At 39.1% G+C, this 16,971-nt stretch overlaps 1 protein-coding gene across 5 annotated transcripts in view; it reads left to right on the top strand.

Moving 5' to 3' along the window:
* The window catches only part of SORCS2 (sortilin related VPS10 domain containing receptor 2), a 202,202-nt gene that overhangs the window by 2,549 nt on the left and 182,682 nt on the right, over positions 1-16,971 (top strand). For 4 of the 5 annotated variants that reach the window (XM_061587457.1, XM_061587478.1, XM_061587444.1 and 1 more), the window contains exon 2: positions 15,130-15,197. In XM_061587457.1, coding sequence (XP_061443441.1) covers positions 15,130-15,197 — 68 coding nt within the window. Of the gene's footprint in view, positions 1-15,129; positions 15,198-16,971 lie in introns of those variants that run through there. The other variant, XM_061587473.1, reaches the window with a different exon arrangement.

Here is a 16,971-nt window from a genome sequence, read left to right on the forward strand (position 1 = left end):
GCTGTAAAGTGGAACACATTGACAAACATTGACAAAAATGGCGCCTGATGCCCAAAAAACACCGTAAAACCGGAACAAGCGCCGTAGGAGCAGGGCCTTTCTGCAACTGACAACCGCTGTATCAGTGGAACACTGTAAAGCGGAGCGCCGCAAAGCGGGGCCCTACTGCATTAGCATGTAGGGAAAGCAGGAAAGGAATACAGAAGAGACGGCCACATCACATTTCCTTGACCAGTTTTCTACTGGCGTGTACAAAAAGCAGGAAAAGAAAGACCGTACATATACAATTCTGGTTTTTGGATGGCACCAGGATCCCATAGGACAGATAGTTTCTATTAGTGGGTGGATTCTCCCAGACATACCTGAAGGTATCTAGTATGCCCACATGGGGCATACTCTCAGAGACTCAGAATATATTGCAGCATTGCCTCATGCTTGCCTTTTGTTTCTTCCTCTTTGTTTATGCACTCCGTGGGTTGATTGATTTTTATTAGATCACCAAGAAAAAATATGACTTAATAACAAATTTAACTAATTTTCCCATTTGGTAAACCATTCTTGTACAAATGTGCACACAAATATTTAAGCATGCTTAGCAATTAAAACAGTAGTTTGCAACTAGCGCTACTCGTACTTGTCCTTTGTTCTTCCCCAGTAGCTTGGTGAGTGCCTTCTGACCTGGGGGTCTCATCTTCCAGCACTATCTTGTACTGCATTTTAGATACTCTGTTCATAGGGTTTTTGTGGTAAGAGGTATTCAGAAGTGGTTTACCATTGACTTCGTCTGAGTTTGGATGCATCTTGGTCTGGTGTCTCAGCTTTGACCATTCCGCCTTGGGTGACCATGCTAGGAATCTAGCCTCTTGGTCTAGACTACTGATGGCATTGTTCCTTTCTTCCGAAAGGAAGCCTGGAGGCTGATGCACACAGATGCAAAAGGAGACATGCACAATAGTAACATGGAATGTGAGAAGCATGAACCAGGGAAAGTTAGAAATTGTCAAAGCAATCATAATGCTAATATACAATTTAAATAACATCCCAGAAGAATATAAAGATCAAATAAGGAACAGATTTGAGCCTTTAAACTTAGTTGTTAGAGAACCAGAAGAACTATGGATTAAAGTCAGAGACATTATCGGGGAACAATGCAAAAAGACAATACCTCTAGTTAAAAAGAGAGAAAGACCTCAATGGATGACTGAATAAACTCTTAAAATGGTTAAAGAAAGAAGGAAAGCAAAAGCGAAAGGAGATAGAAACATGGTCAGAACTCTAAATACAGCGACTAGTAGTTAGGAACAAAGAGAACTATTACAATAGTTATTGTGTAGAAATACGACAACAAAAAAGGTAGAACAAGAGCCCTGTTCCAAAAGATTAGAAAAATTAAAGGGAAATTGAAAACAAGAGTAGGAATGCTGAATAATCAACAGGGGAACACACTGACTGACCGAGATGAAATAAAAGGAAGATGGAAGCAATACACTGAAGAATTATGTAAAAGTGATGCAAGGATGACAGATTCATTCATGGAGGAACCGTATGATGAAGAACCAGAAATTTTAGAATGTGAGGTGAAAGCTGCTCTCAAAATACTTGGAAGAAACAAATCACCAGGAACAGATGGCATACCAGTAGAGTTGCTACAAGTTACTGAGACTGAATCTGACAGAAATTTGGCAACAAATATCAAAAACTAAACAACAGCCCACATACTGGAAGCATTCAATATATATCCCAATTCCAAAAAAGGGATCCCAGGGAATGCAGTAATTATCAAACAATTGCCTTAATATCCCATGCAGATAAAGTAATGCTCAAGATTCTACAACAAAGGCTCTTAGCATATATGGAGCGAGAAATGCCAGAAGTCCAAGGAAGAAGTACCAGAGATCATATCACAAACATAAGTTGGATGATGGAATGGACCAAGGAATTTCAGAAGAAAATCACCCTGTGCTTTTTAGATTACAGTAAAGCCTTTGATTGTGTAGATCATGAAAAACTATGGGACTCTTTAAAAGAAATGGGGGTGCCACAGCATCTGACTGTCCTGATGCGCAGCCTATACTCTGGACTAGAGGCTACTGTAAGGACAGAATATGGAAAAACTGATTGGTTCCTAATTGGAAATGTTGTGAGACGGGTGTATTTTATCACCCTATTTGTTTAATCTATATGCAGAACATACACGGAAATCAGGATTAGACCAAGATGAAGGAGGTGTGAAAACTGGAGGGAGAAATATCAATAATTTAAGATATGCAGATGAGACCATACTACTAGCAGAAACTAGTAATGATTTGAAATGAATGCTGATGAAATATAAGAGGAAAGCACAAAAACAGGACTACAGCTGAATGTCAAAAAGACTAAAGTAATAACAGAAGATGTATGTAACTTTAAAGTTGACAATGAGGACATTGAACTTGTCAAATACCTTGGCACAGTCATTAACCAAAATGGAGACAGTCAAGAAATCTGAGAAAGGCTAGGACTGGGGAGGGCGGCTATGAGAGAACTAGAAAAAGTCCTCAAATGCAAAGATGTATCACTGAATACTAAAGTCAGGATCATTCAGACCATGGTATTCTCAATCTCTATGTATGGATGTGAAGTTAGACACTGAAAAAAGTCGATAAGAGAAAAATTCATTTGAAATGTGGTGCTGGAGGAGAGCTTTGTGCATGCCATGGACTGTGAAAAAGACAAATAATTGGGTGTTAGAACAAATTAAACCAGAACTATCACTAGAAGCTAAAATGATGAAACTGAGGTTATCATACTTTGAACACATCATGAGAAGACATGATTCATTAGAAAAGACAATAGCGCTGGGAAAAACAGAAGGGAGTAGAAAAAGCGGAAGACCAAACAAGATGGATTGATTCCAGAAAGGAAGCCACAGACCTGAATGTACAGGATCTGAACAGGGTGGTTTATAACGGATGCTATTGGAGGTCGCTGATTCATAGGGTCGCCGTAAGTCATAATCGACTTGAAGGCACGTAATAACAACAAGGAATTCTCCAATGAAGTTGATATCATTTCAGATGTAACATTAAGCCATAGTTTAGCTTTCAAGAATGGGCTGCATTGGAAGTAGAATTTCGGAAGCTTTTGCTTCCATTTCAGATTAACCTCTTGACAAAGGCACAGTGATGGTTAATCTTAACTATGGTTTGTTGAAACAAACTGACTTCTAAGCATAGTTTAAGATGTGGGCTCGTTTCAATAAACCTTAATGTTAACTACAGTTTAGGGTTGAGACGTAATGCTAAATAACAATGTAAAGAAGCATCTCTGTAGTCAACAGCTCTGAAAGGCAGCTGACTACCTTGCAAAGTCCTTTCTTTGCTGCCACAATCCCCCTTGGCTTGTGGGGTGGGGTGGGCAGGGTTGCCTGCAACCAGTCGGGTGCGTAAGTTGAGATTGAGACATTGCCAGCAGGAGCTCCAGGTGCTGCTGAGAGGCTTCTACTGTTGTCTCCCCCTTTTTTCCCCTTTACCTCAAAGTTTGTAATGTGACTCAAACAGCTAGGTAGGTGAGACTTTTTCCTAGTGTGTCTGTAAATAAACAGCCAAATCCTCAGAATTCTCTTTAAGAAAGATTTTATTAAAACAATTTGGGAAGAAAGAAGCCAGAGCGATAAGCAAAGTGCAAGGTAAAAATAATTTAAAAATTGCTGCTAAAGACCCTTCCAGCTATTCATGCTCAGGAGCAGAGATAAATGCACAGCTGACATTCAGGCTGTGAGTGCTGTTGCTTATGTCACCAAAATGGATCCACATACACCCAAGAGGGAGGTATTGGCTCCCTCTAAGCATAGTTCTTAATAGGGGACACCCCCCCCAAAAAAAGCCAGTTGAATGAGCATACTAAGTTGCCATGTGATGTTGACTGACTGCTTGGGGAGGAGAAATGGAAAAGAGGTGGAAATAGAATGGCGTAGCTAGAATCCTGAACAGAAGCACTCTACACTGCAACATTTTGTACAGGTCCTGCTTGTAGTCTTTAATACTGTGATTTGTTAAGCTGGAGGCTGATATTAGGTGTTTTTTCTTCTCTCAGAGATCAGGAAGCAGTTTGCAAGAGGGATTGTTTAATGATACGTTATGTGTAGTCATCCTGTTGCTAATTTAAAGGGAGGTGTTGAGGTTTTTAAATTGTTACTTCTCTTTCTGGGTAATGCTGACAGTAAAGAGAGGAAACATTGGGAGAGACTGCAAGATACGAAATATATAACTGCATATCAGATCTATACAGCACTAAGAACATAAAATGCATTGTGTATAACTTTGCACATAAAAGTGTACTGTTTAATGGATTTATGAAATATAAACGTGCGTTTATTTTACTCAAACAATAACAAAAAATATCAAATTAGAGCAATGGCCTGTTGCATCCAAAGGTTCCTATCAAAAAACCCCACTAGATTAGATGTCTTAAAAAGGATTAGACATTATCCAGTATGAATTATACCATGTCTATCACTGTACTAAATTCCAAACAAAAAATTAATAGACATGGCCCTGCCTGCAGGCTTGCAATCTTGGCAATGCAACACATAAGGGAAAGGGGGGAGGGATAATATGTGAAATGTTAATCAGGAAAAACAGAGATTGCTGGCAGTGAGGGTGGGGGGAGTGGAGGGAAAGACTAATCCCTTAACCTGCGCTATAACTCTTGCCTTAAAGACCTCGTTTAGATCACTTGTAGTGAAGAACCTGTCAGGAGGAGGAGGAGGAGGAGGAGGCTGCAACATGGTCTGGTTGGACCACTTACCTTGCAAGGAGCTATTTCAAGCAGTCTGTAGCAGCACACTTCCCTGGGTTTGGGCACTGACTAGACTGCTGACAGTGAGGGGCATAGGAGTTTAGAGAATATATTTTTCTTGATTTAGTAGTATAGAAATGTATACAGAAAAATAAAATAAAATGGTGATAAAGGAAATGAAAGAGTAGAAAAAGCACAAAATATGAATGTTCAATATTTTCTAAAATAAAAGAAAAAGAATCTGCCAGTAACCCGATGTGGCAGAGCATTCTGGCCACCTTTGAGTAGTGACATAAGAATAAACCCACGAAATAGCACATGGAAGATGAAAGGTTGAAAAGGTGATTTAGTACTGTATCTGAAGAGTGAAGAGACCATGCAGATATAAGCAACAGGAAGGACTAAGACCATTAAGACATTTACTTGAATGAAATGCTGTGGATGAACAGTGGCCTTATGCAGGTTCTGGAGATACTGTTGTCCCTATACCAACTATGGGGAACTTAAGGTTCTCCAGATGTTGTTGGACTACACCTCCCATAATCCTTGACCATTGGCCACACTGGCTGAGGCTTGGGGGAACTGGAGTCTAACAACATCTGCAAGACCACAGGTTCTCCATGCCTGCCCTCCACCTTGGTCCAAGTACAGCTTTTTCAGCTGCCTCTGTGGGATCAGGATCTGCTGCAGCAAACATGGACTTGCTGCCTCTGGCGGGTATTGTATATGCCTTACCTGTCATTGCTACTGTTGAGACTGCGTGCCACATCTTGATCTTCAGGTGATGGATTATTTGTTGGTGTAGCTGGAACTTGCACCTGCTTCCATGATACCATCTTGCCTTGAGCTGCTGTAGCTGTCTCACTGGCTGATGACCTGATGTCTTGCAGTGTGCAGCTATAGAATACTGCTGTTTACAGTATGCCTGAGGGTGATATCTCCCTTGTCAGTGCTGAAGAGGAGGGGCACTTCATATTTCCTCTCCACCTTGATTGGCTGTTTTGAGTAGATGCCGCTTTGACGTTTTCTCTCAGGACTGGGCAGAGCCTACTGTGTTTGTCTTGGAGGACTTGAGATATCTGGGTGGAAACAACAGAAGTGGCAGATTCCTTGGCTGATTCTGCCATCCCAGAAAGTAAGTGGGTCCATGCTACACTTGAATAATCAAATAAAGTTATGAAGTCTAATTCTGGACTGTTACTAATTAAGTGGAGTGTTTCTGAGAATACCACTAGACCACTGGGAAAGATGGCTTACCTGTGCAGAAACAGGAAGCAAGTGAGGTGTGCATATTTCACATCTGAGTTTAGAGACAAGGCTGGAGCATTAAAAGGAACTGTGAGTGGGAAGAGCTAGGCTGTAGGCATATTAGGATTATATTATTTTGTTATGTGCCTTCAAGTCGACTATGACTTGAATTGGCGACCTCCAACAACATCTGTCGTGAACCACCCTGTTCAGATCTTGTAAATTCATGTCTGTGGCTTCCTTTATGGAATCAATCCATCTCTTGTTTGGCCTTCCTCTTTTTCTACTCCCTTCTGTTTTCCCCAGCATTATTGTCTTTTCTAGTGAATCATGTCTTCTCATAATGTGTTCAAAGTATGATAACCTCAGTTTCATCATTTTAGCTTCTAGTGATAGTTCTGGTTTAATTTGTTCTAACACCCAATTATTGGTCTTTTTCGCAGTCTATGGTATCCGCAAAGCTCTCCTCCAACACCACATTTCAGATGAGTTGATTTTTCTCCTATCCGCTTTTTTGACTGCCCAACTTTCACATCCATACATAGAGATCGGGAATACCATTGTCTGAATGGTCCTGACTTTAGTGTTGAGTGATACATCTTTGCATTTGAGGACCTTTTCTAGTTCTCTCCTAGCCGCCCTCTCCAGTCCTTGCCTTCTTCTGATTACTTGACTATTGTCTCCATTTTGGTTAATGACTGTGCCAAGGTATTGATAATCCTTGACAAGTTCAATGTCCTCATTGTCAACTTTAAAGTTACATAAATCTTCTGTTGTCATTACTTTAGTCTTTTTGACGTTCAGCTGTAGTCCTGCTTTTGTGCTTTCTTCTCTAAATTTCATCAGCATTCATTTCAAATCATTACTGGTTTCTGCTAGTAGTATGGTATTGTCTGCATATCTTAGATTATTGATATTTCTCCCTCCAATTTTCGAACCTCCTTCATCTTGGTCCAATCCCACTTTCCGTATGATATGTTCTGCGTATAGATTTAAATGCTGATGAAAGTTATTGGCTTTGCAGAAATCAATAAGTCTTTCTCCTGCTTCATTTCTATCCCCTAAGCCCCATTTCCCCACAATTCCTAGTTCTTCTGTTGCTTACTTTTGCATTCCAGTCCCCCATGATTATCAGCACATCTTGTTTTGGTGTGTGATCAATTTCTTCCTGTACTTCTGCGTAAAATCTCCCCAATTCCTCTTCTTCTGCATTTGCCGTCAGAGCATAGACTTGGATGATGGTTATGTTGATAGGTTTCCCATTTAATCTCATTGATATAACTCGCTCAGACCTTGCGTTGTAACTCGTAATTGCTCTTTCTACATCACTTCTTGCTATTAAAGCAACCCCATTTCTTCTTAATTTCTCATTGCCTGCATAAAATATTTTGTAGTTGCCTGACTGGAAATGTCCCATTCCCATCCATTTTAGTTCACTCACGCCAAGTATTGTAATGTTGATGCGTTCCATTTCTTGCTTGACAATTTCTAACTTTCCCTGCTTCATGCTTCTCACATTCCATGTTCCTATTGTGTGCGTCGTACAACTCCGGACTCTCCTTTTGCATCTGTGTACATCAGCCTCTGGGCTTCCTTTCAGCTTTGACCCCGCTTTGTTATTAGTCACAGCGCTACTCGTACTTGTCCTTTGTTCTTCCCCAGTAGCTCAGTGAGTGCCTTCTGACCTGGGGGTCTCATCTTCCAGCACTATCTCGTGTTGCATTTTGGGTACTCTGTTCATAGGGTTTTTGTGGTAAGAGATATTCAGAGGTGGTTTACCATTGCCTTCCTCTGAGCTTGGATGCATCTTAGTCTGGTGTCTCAGCTTTGACCATTCCGCCTTGGGTGCCCCTGCTAGGAGTCTAGCCTCTTGGTCTAGACTCCTGGCGGCTTTGCTCTCAGCTTCTTCAACACTCTCAAACCCCCCTCACCACTTTAAGGTGTGAATCCTAGACGGGGTATATTATTTTAAGTGTGAGATTTCTGTTTAATTCTTGCTGCCGTTTTTTTTTTACACTATGTTTTACTCACTTTGATTTATGATGATGTGGTCAGGGTGCTGACAGGTGTGTGCCTGACTACATGCTCTTTGGATCTCTGCACATCATGGCTGGTGGGTCCAGCCTTTTTACATTTGCTTATTTAATGGGTTAAGTAAACAATAAGTCCGTCATATTCTAGCACTGTCACAACCATAAATACACTTGAATAAAAAAGAGAAAAACAGTAATTGCTCAAAGTAAAAATTACAGAATGCTTATGGATAATGGAATACCCTTTGTAAGTTCCAACTAACCTGTTTGTGCTTCAGAGATGGAAAAGAAGAAAGCAAGGTCTTTTGTAGAACATTAGGAGCTTTCCATTTATTACTGGAACTTCACGTACCATCTTTAAAATAAAGATGTATAAAAATCTTAAATTAATTAAAAGTACAATAAATTAAAATAAATAAATAAAAAGATGTTAGAATAAATTTTAAATTAAAGAACAATAACATAAATAAAAAGATGTTAAAATATGTAATAAATAAAATAAAGATTTTAAAATAAATAGTATAGTTGTTTCTTGTATTATTTATAATATGGATATCATAACAGGCATGTATTATACTTAATAACAACAAACCTTAAAAATAGGTTCAGAAGGGATAGCCATGTTAGTCTGAGTTATGAAAACACAAACGAGTCTGCTGCATCTTAAATAAATTTGTGAATCTTTAAGATGCCATAGACACCTTGTTTGTGTATTAATAAACCATAAACATTACTGTGGCACACTTAAGCCAAGGGTGGCTTGGTGTTCAGCAATTCTGGTGATGAATTCATTCATAATGTTTTCCAAAGGAATTTGTTCAGTGTTTTGCTTGTGCACATGGAGAAGGAGCAGATGTTCAAGGCACTTCTGTGTCATGCGATTGCGCATCCTCAGAGCACTGAAAGAACGTTCTCCTGATGCTGCTGATGCAGGTATGGTGTGTAAGAGCTGTACCAGCATGACGACTTGGTCTAAGAGATTTCAGACTGTCTGAGGTTGTCGTCTCAATGATTGTGAGATGTCTTTAATAGTCTTTACTTCAGCAGTTGAAATGACTGTTGGGAGGAGTAACAGCTGTGCCAGAAGCCTGTTCAAGTCAAAGTCACAGCTGTGAACTCCAAGGGCCTCTCTTAGCTCTTCTGTGCTGCTGAAATGCCTTCCACATGCCGTAGTTACTAAAGCATTTTCCAGTTTCACTAGTTGGTCCATTCCAGGCCAGTTGAACATTTCAAATGTTATGTGATCAGTTACATCAAAGAAATCCTTCTGGAGAGTTTTCTTTGCATCTAGGACCACTGGTGGTGGCGGCGTCTTTGTATGCTCAAAAGGTGCTGGTGGTTTTCTACCTCTTGGGCAAAATCTGGGCATCTTCAAGCCCAGTTTTCCAGCAGCAATTTTTGTGTCTTGCCAAATTGTTTCAAATGCATTCTTTGATCTTAGGTTTGACAGGGTACAAATAAGCATTTCTGCTGCTTGCTTTGCCCCTGCCCTGTAGGGTTCTTGCAAGCTCTTCACATGGCCCAAACCCTGCTTTGGATGTATTTAGCCCAAATGTTGTTTCAAATTTACCAAGGATTTTGTAGGAGCCTTTCATTGTTGCCCTTTTGTCATCTTGGAAGGACCCTGGATGTTCCAGGATTTCATGGAGTGTTGCTTGAATTCTTTCATAGTTCTCAAGGAACCTCTCTGTGGACTTCACTCTGACAGCCCAACGTGCTGGAAGGAGACTGTTTGGTTTATATATCCCCTCAGCATTTTCTATGGCTCCAGGAAGAACAATGTTGGAATATATGCTCTTCCTTTTTACTGAGGTCAATATCATATTTGTTACATCCTTAACAGAACTTAGTGCATAACCAACCATGTCACAGCTGCGGGCAACATCTTGCAGAGCCAAATCTAGTGTGTGGTTGCCACAGTGTATGTAAACTGACTTGGGTTGAATATCAGTGATCTTTTTTTGAACTCCAGAGAAACGCCCAGACATATTAGCTGCACCATCAAAGCAGTGTCCACACAAAGCATGGAAATCAATCCCCAGTCAAATGATCATGTCTTTCACAGCAGCAAAGAGAGTACAAGCTATAGAGTCAGGAAGGTTATAAACACCAAGTTATTCTTCTCGTAGGTTCAATGATTCACTCTCTACCCAACGCAGACACAATGTAAACTACTCATCTCCAGTCACATCTGTTTGTCCCATCAGCAATTATTAAAAAAAAGGCTTGATTTCACCTCTTTAATGATGTCACTTTGCAGTTTTTGAGCCATAATTTCAAGTAGCTCATTTTGGATATTGCCACTCAGCCATTTGTCTCTTTGTGTCAGCCATCTTTTAAGGGCAGGTACATCTTCTGAGCATTCCTCCAAAGGTCAGTCAAGTTACCATCTTCTTTGGTGTGCCCCTGCAGTGCTTGACCTGTGCAGCAGAGGTAGTGCACAGAACTAACAATGGCGCATAGTGCTTCTCGAGCCTCTTGCTGCTGTTTACTGGAATGCTTTGTAAGGAGCATAACAATATTCATACCTTTCTCTTTTGTTAGATGGTATCTCACAGAATCCATGTGGTAAATGCTCTTTTCATGAGCCTGGAATTTTTCAACAGCATGTTTCCAATTTGAGAAACCTTTTAGAATAAAACTCACTTCTACATTTGAAGAATCCTTCTTCTCTATAAATGCTCTGCTGCAATCATGGGAAAGAACCACATCATAATTAGGCCAGGTGAACTTCTCAAACCATTTCAGCTGACAAGATCTATTACCCTTACTTTTTGGAAATTTATAGGATTTTGTTGGCACAAATCTGGTGGACAAATATGGCGGTCCATCTCTTTCTTGAGGATCAGCCTCAAGGTTTTGATTGTCTTCATTCAGCTTGTCTTTAGGCAATTCTTCTGAGGCAGAAGCTGTTTTCTTTGATGGCAGCAGCCAGGCATCAGGCAGTGGCCTTTTTTTGGACATTGTCCTGCAAGTAATCAAAAAAGCAACCATTTTTTCTTTCTGTTTGTGTGTGTATTGAAAAATCAGTGCATGCTACAAAGAAGCCATGCTGTCACTGTGGCTCTACAACAAAAAATGAATTTTTCATGTTTTTACAGAATCCCTGAGCATACTGGGGATCTTTCTCCCCAGTAGGAACTCTGTGTTGGGAATTGTGGCTTAAACAGCTGCTTCCTGTGTACATTTACCTTGGAGTAAATCTCATAACTTGATGGACTTCTGTGTAAACACACATACAAATCGGGCTGCATAGCTTGTTTTTGCATCCCTTATTTATTCATGCCACAACTATAACCTAAAATCTCTTTTGATGCTAAACAGGGTTTGTTTTCTATGCAGGTCAGCTAAACTATTTAGGGGTTCACACAATGTCTGAGTTGAGAACTCTGCTGTACCACTATCAAATTTGCCTGGTCATTTCAGGGGGGGCTCAGCCCACCCAAGCATAGTCTATGGGGGGCTTGAGGCCTTGTGTTTTGGGACCCATTGGCCACCTTCACTCTGAGGAAAGGCTAAAGTGGTGAGGCTTTTCAGTTTAGAAAATACCACTAAGCAAGAGAAGAAGACATGACAGAGCTTTTACAAAATTGTGTATGGTATAGAAAAAGTGGATAGAAATATTTTTTCTCCCACTTCCATAACAGTCAGTGAAAAGGATTGGCAGTACTGCTTGACAGACAAAAGAAAGTGTTCACACAACATATAATTAATAATGCAATTCTCAGCAGCAAAATATGGTGCTGGCCAATAGGTTAAATAGTTTTTAAGAGGATTAGGGTTGCCTTCCCATGAACATATTAAATGTCTTTAATTTAATTTGCTATGATAGCTAAATGGAGTCTTCACCTTCAGAGCTGGTGGGTGGTGGACCACTAAGTCATACTCGAAGTAGGCCCATTAAAGTTATTTAAGTTTGCCATGACAAACTTAGTCCGTTGATTTCAGTGCATCTTCTCTGATCAGACTTTGTTGGATACTACCCAGTTTACCAGTAAAGACCAGATGCCAGGAACAAACAATGGGTTGGTCTGGACTGTTGCCTTCAAGTGCTGCTTGAAGACTTTCCAGAAGTATCTGACTGGCCACTGTTGGGAACAGGATGCTGGGCTAGATGGACATTTTGGTCTGATCCAGCAGGGCTGCTCTTATCTCCTTAGCATGTTAAACGCACTCACGCGCACACACAAAAAATCCAGAACGGACCCTTATTTGGGCATGAATTACTGACTTCATTAGTTTTTAAAATTTGGCCTTTCCATTGTATAGGTGACTTGCGGTTAATTTAAATATAGAGATAGAACCATATCTATCTTGTTAGTACATATTCAAAAGCCTTCATTCCGGCTTTTCAGTCTACTTTTCCTTTTTCTTGGCAAGTTTACCCAGAGCTTGGAAGATTACTTTTAAAAAGTAATAAATTACAGTTACAGTTACAGTTACATGGCCCCCCAAAAGTGGTAATTACCGTTACAATTACAATTGCTCTGAAAGTAACTGGTTACTTTACTTTTACTCAAAAGTAATTGCTACAATTACATTTTAGTTACTTTTTAAAAAAGAATTGTCTACAAGGTGCTGGCCTTGGCTGCTGCACATCTAAGTAGCCTAAAACAAATAAGCACCCACACACAGAGGGTAGTAGAATTTTTTTTTATCCATAAGATTAACAGAATGGGATAACAGAATCTCACATCCCCTCACCCTACCCCCAGCAATGATGATACCCCAACACACATATTTTTTGTGTATATATATTGCCTCCAGCTCTTTTCTCCTTCCACTCCTGCCAATTTTTAAACAATTGTTTTCTCCACCCCATCTCGCTCTCCACCTCCTCCCTTGTCGCCTCCTAAGCACCCATAGAGCATGAAGGAAGAACAACGCTGCACAGAAGCCCAATTTGAAGCACATGATTTTTATTCACAAATCAGAGGAGCAGAAGACTTCCCCTGCTCCCCCCCCCCAAGTAATGCACAAAAGTAATGCTGGAAACATTACAATTACTCCTCAAAAGTAATGAAGTTACTACTTGTTCTATTACCAGCAAAATGTAATGAAGTTACCCGCTCATTACTCAAAAAAGTAATAAATTACAAGTAATTCGTTACTTGTAACTAGTTACTTCCAAGCTCTGAGTTTACCTAGATTTCTCTTTGCTTCGTCAGTGTAGCAAAAATAGCAGATCTGACACTTTCTTCTTCAAAGCGAAAGGATTGATGGGTCAGGTGATATAAAAGTATATATTGAATGAAGAATTTGCAATTGAAACTCAGTCATTGACTCAAGGAAAATAGCTTGGAGTGAAAATGGAGGGAAACTATATTTCAGCTCTTGCAGTTTTCCTTGTAGATCATTGCTTGTAAGAAATATAGTGGTTTTAGTGTTACTTTTCGAGTCCCTTCCCATTTCAAAGCCTATATATAAATTGCTCTGGAAAAAAATTGCTTGAAAGAGGTAGATTGAATCTCATGGCTCAGGTCCTAAGATAAGTTAGCTTAAGGATCTTCAGAGAAGGTTTGGTGTCAACATTAAACAGCATACATGTTAGAAATAAAAACACAGTATATAAAGTATAATAAAAACACAGAAAAGAACAAAAACAACAGTAGCTGTTTAACATCCCATATACCAGGTCATTTCTCATAAGCCTCTGAATGCCTTCTTTAAAAGATGTGTCCTACACTGTTATACAGAACTGTATTTCTGTCAGTCACTGAGGATTTTTAACTTACAGTATAGTCACGTTTAAAAACTTAGGGGAGGAAAGAGCCATGGCTCCAAGATTCCACTCCACCGTGGAAGGGTCCTTAGTGGTTAGTTTTCAGTGGCATTGCCATGCTTTCATAGCAGAACCCCTCAGTGCCCCCCTCCCCAGTAGTCTACCAAATGCTTTTTTAAAAGAAGGCAGACCATATTTTTTCTCATTATACACAATGTTGAACTCAGAAGTAGGGTATGAAACATTTTTAGAATAAACAAGCACTCTTGTTATTGATTGATGACCAATAGCAACTCAGAGCCTCTAGCTAGTTTGAGTGACTCACTCAGAGTCAGAGTATTTGACTGACTAGGGTCACATCCACACCATACATTTAAAGCAGTATTTTACCATTTTAAGCAGTCATGGCTTTCCCCCAAAGAATCCTGGGAACTGTAGTTTGTTAAGGATGCTGAGAGTTGTTAGGAGACCCTGTTCCCTTCACAGAGCTACAATTCCCTGAGTGGTTTAACAATCCCTCTTCTTAGGTAAGGGGAGGAGAGTGGGAAAAGTTCTGTTGCCCTAGCGTTAATCTTTGCACTAGCTTAATTATTTGGTTGAATACCACCGCCCCTTCTTTTAGCCCCTTTAACTATCCCTACTCAAATTGGACTGTCTCTTTTATGATTGGCTTCCTAAATTTTTATCTTCTCCTTAGTGATAACCTCTTACCCAGTTTCTTGTCCTAATTTATGGCCCAAATTTATTGATGACTATAATTTTTAAAACCTTGATTCAAATTGGCAGCCCGCTGGCCAGAATGCATTGCAGAGTTCTAATATTACTGGATAGTATGAAGCAACTAAGGAATTAATTAATCATTTCTTTCTTTAAGCATTATGCAATTCTCACCTCATTCCAAAAAAAATTATTTATTCTTTTCTTGTAGACTCTCAAGTTTTTATAGAGGCTCAATATAGTAGAGAAATAATTTGTTTATAATATTTAAAAGAAAATCCTTCTGGACTTATGTGTATCCTTTGAGGTGCAATTCTGGAAATACGTATGTGGGAGAAATACCAATTACTTTTTTCTTATTTATTTTAGCTGTGTAAATAAATATGCTAGTAAATTAGCTCAGGATGTATTATGTGCATAATTCCTGATGTGTTATGTTATTTATTTATGTAAAAAGCATACAGCCTAGTCCTGAATTCAGTGGGACAATCTTAAATAATAAAAATGATTCTAATAACTCAAAATCTGGATAGTTACTATTTACAATTTCTTTTATTGTATGCAGCTGTTTATTATTTTGGTTGTTTGGCACATACAGCTTAGTTCTCTTATCCATCTTTTTCCCTTTAGGTGATTCTGATCCTTACCAAGTATTACCACAGTGATACAGGCAAAGTATTGAAGAGCACTTTGTGGAGGTATGTTTATTGCTGCAGATTTATGTTCCCTGCTGTTCTATGGGACTGTCTGACACGTGAAGCTTTTCAGTGGAGCACGTTGTATGTGATGCACTCCATATACGAGACACTAAATTCACATCCTGCTAGGCTTTCAATTTTTTTCTTTTTCTTTTAAAATAACAGCTTAAAAAACTTTAAAAGACATATAAAGGTTCAGGGCAAAGGATACCGCTCTGATGTCATAATTTTAATAAAATGGGAATACTGGATTGAATTTCTTTTTCAGATGTGGAACATATTTGTAAATTTCTATTTTACTCAAAACTCTTCTAGCCTTCTTGATATGTACACATTATTCTTATTTTCTCTTAATTCTTTTTATTTATTTTAGCTGTGTAAATAAATACGCTAGTAAATCACACCCTTTAATATTGTACCGTTGAATGTATTATCCAGTAGAGAGAGAGCAAGTGATGCTGTATTATTGGGTTATAGTTGAATTGTGCATGTCCTGCCCAGAGTGAGAGTCTAGGTTGTCACGTTTTTGTTTGCTTCAAAGATGCCCAATACCACTCAGTATGAGAAACTGAACTGGTATTGAGTATGGCCCTACCTGGGTGACAGACGGAGTGGTTGCTTTGACTGGTATGTGTTTTTGTAGGCTAAGCATTTGTTCCTTATGGTGGTTTGGCTGGAGATAAGTTATCTGTATGGTTTGTGGGGATGAATCAGAGTGGGATTTAGACATGGAGGAACTGAGGACATATTTCAGAGGGGTTATTGGGGGGGGTGCAGCTCCTAGTATAGTTGTTTTAATTAATTAACTAATGATGCTGTTTTGGGAGTTTGCATTTTGTATTTGATTTTTAACTCATAATGTTTATGTTTAAGAGAATATTTTTATTTTTCTGTTAATTGTGCTGTTTTGAATGTGTCTTTTATACTTGGCCTGAATTTGTAATATTTTCTTTTAATATTTTGTTATGTTTTGTTCAACGTTTTAATCTAGGTTGTAAACCGGTTTGAGATTTGTTTCCCAAATAATGTGAAGCGGTATAGAAATGAAATGAAAAATAAATAAACTCAGAATGTGGTGTGTCTAGTGTTTGGTGTGTTAGATTACTTAGGAACTTTTTTCAGCCCAGGTCCTGTGCGTGTTTACTTAAAGGTAAATCATACTGAATTCAATGGAACACTCTTAGGTAACTGTGTTGAACAGCTTTACTATGATAAACTTTTAAAAGCTTGATCAAATGCACACAAGCACACCTACTTAATGCTTCTAGCTGTTCATAACGGACCTAAGGAAGTTCCTAATATATTAATGCATTTCTATTAATTATCCACTGATTTAAATGGGACAGAAAGCTATGATAACTGTAATCCTGTACACAGATTATTTAAGATTACATTCCCTTCAGTGTGATTTATTCTGGCTGGATGCAGGATCATAATCCATATCTTTGTTTGCACGTTGTGTAACTTTGAATTGTGGTTCTTTTCATACAGGAACTGTTATTAAGCATCCTCTTGAAACTATGGATCATTATGTGTTGGTAAATCAAATAGAAATGTAGATAAATACAGCTTGCACATCTATGTGATTTGATGCCTAGTATCTCCATTTAAAATTCCTTGCTCAGCAGGGTTGGAACGACTTCACCTAAGAGCCTGATGAATTGGGTTTGAGACTTGAGGATTGCTGGACACACATTTTTAGCAAAAAGAAGACAGCTAAGTTGCAGTATGTCATAGTGGTTAGTGTTGGGCTAGGATCTGGGAGAACAGGTTT

This window comes from Rhineura floridana, chromosome 1 (genome assembly GCF_030035675.1).
Source record: "Rhineura floridana isolate rRhiFlo1 chromosome 1, rRhiFlo1.hap2, whole genome shotgun sequence".
In the NCBI taxonomy this organism is placed as follows: Eukaryota; Metazoa; Chordata; class Lepidosauria; order Squamata; family Rhineuridae; genus Rhineura; species Rhineura floridana.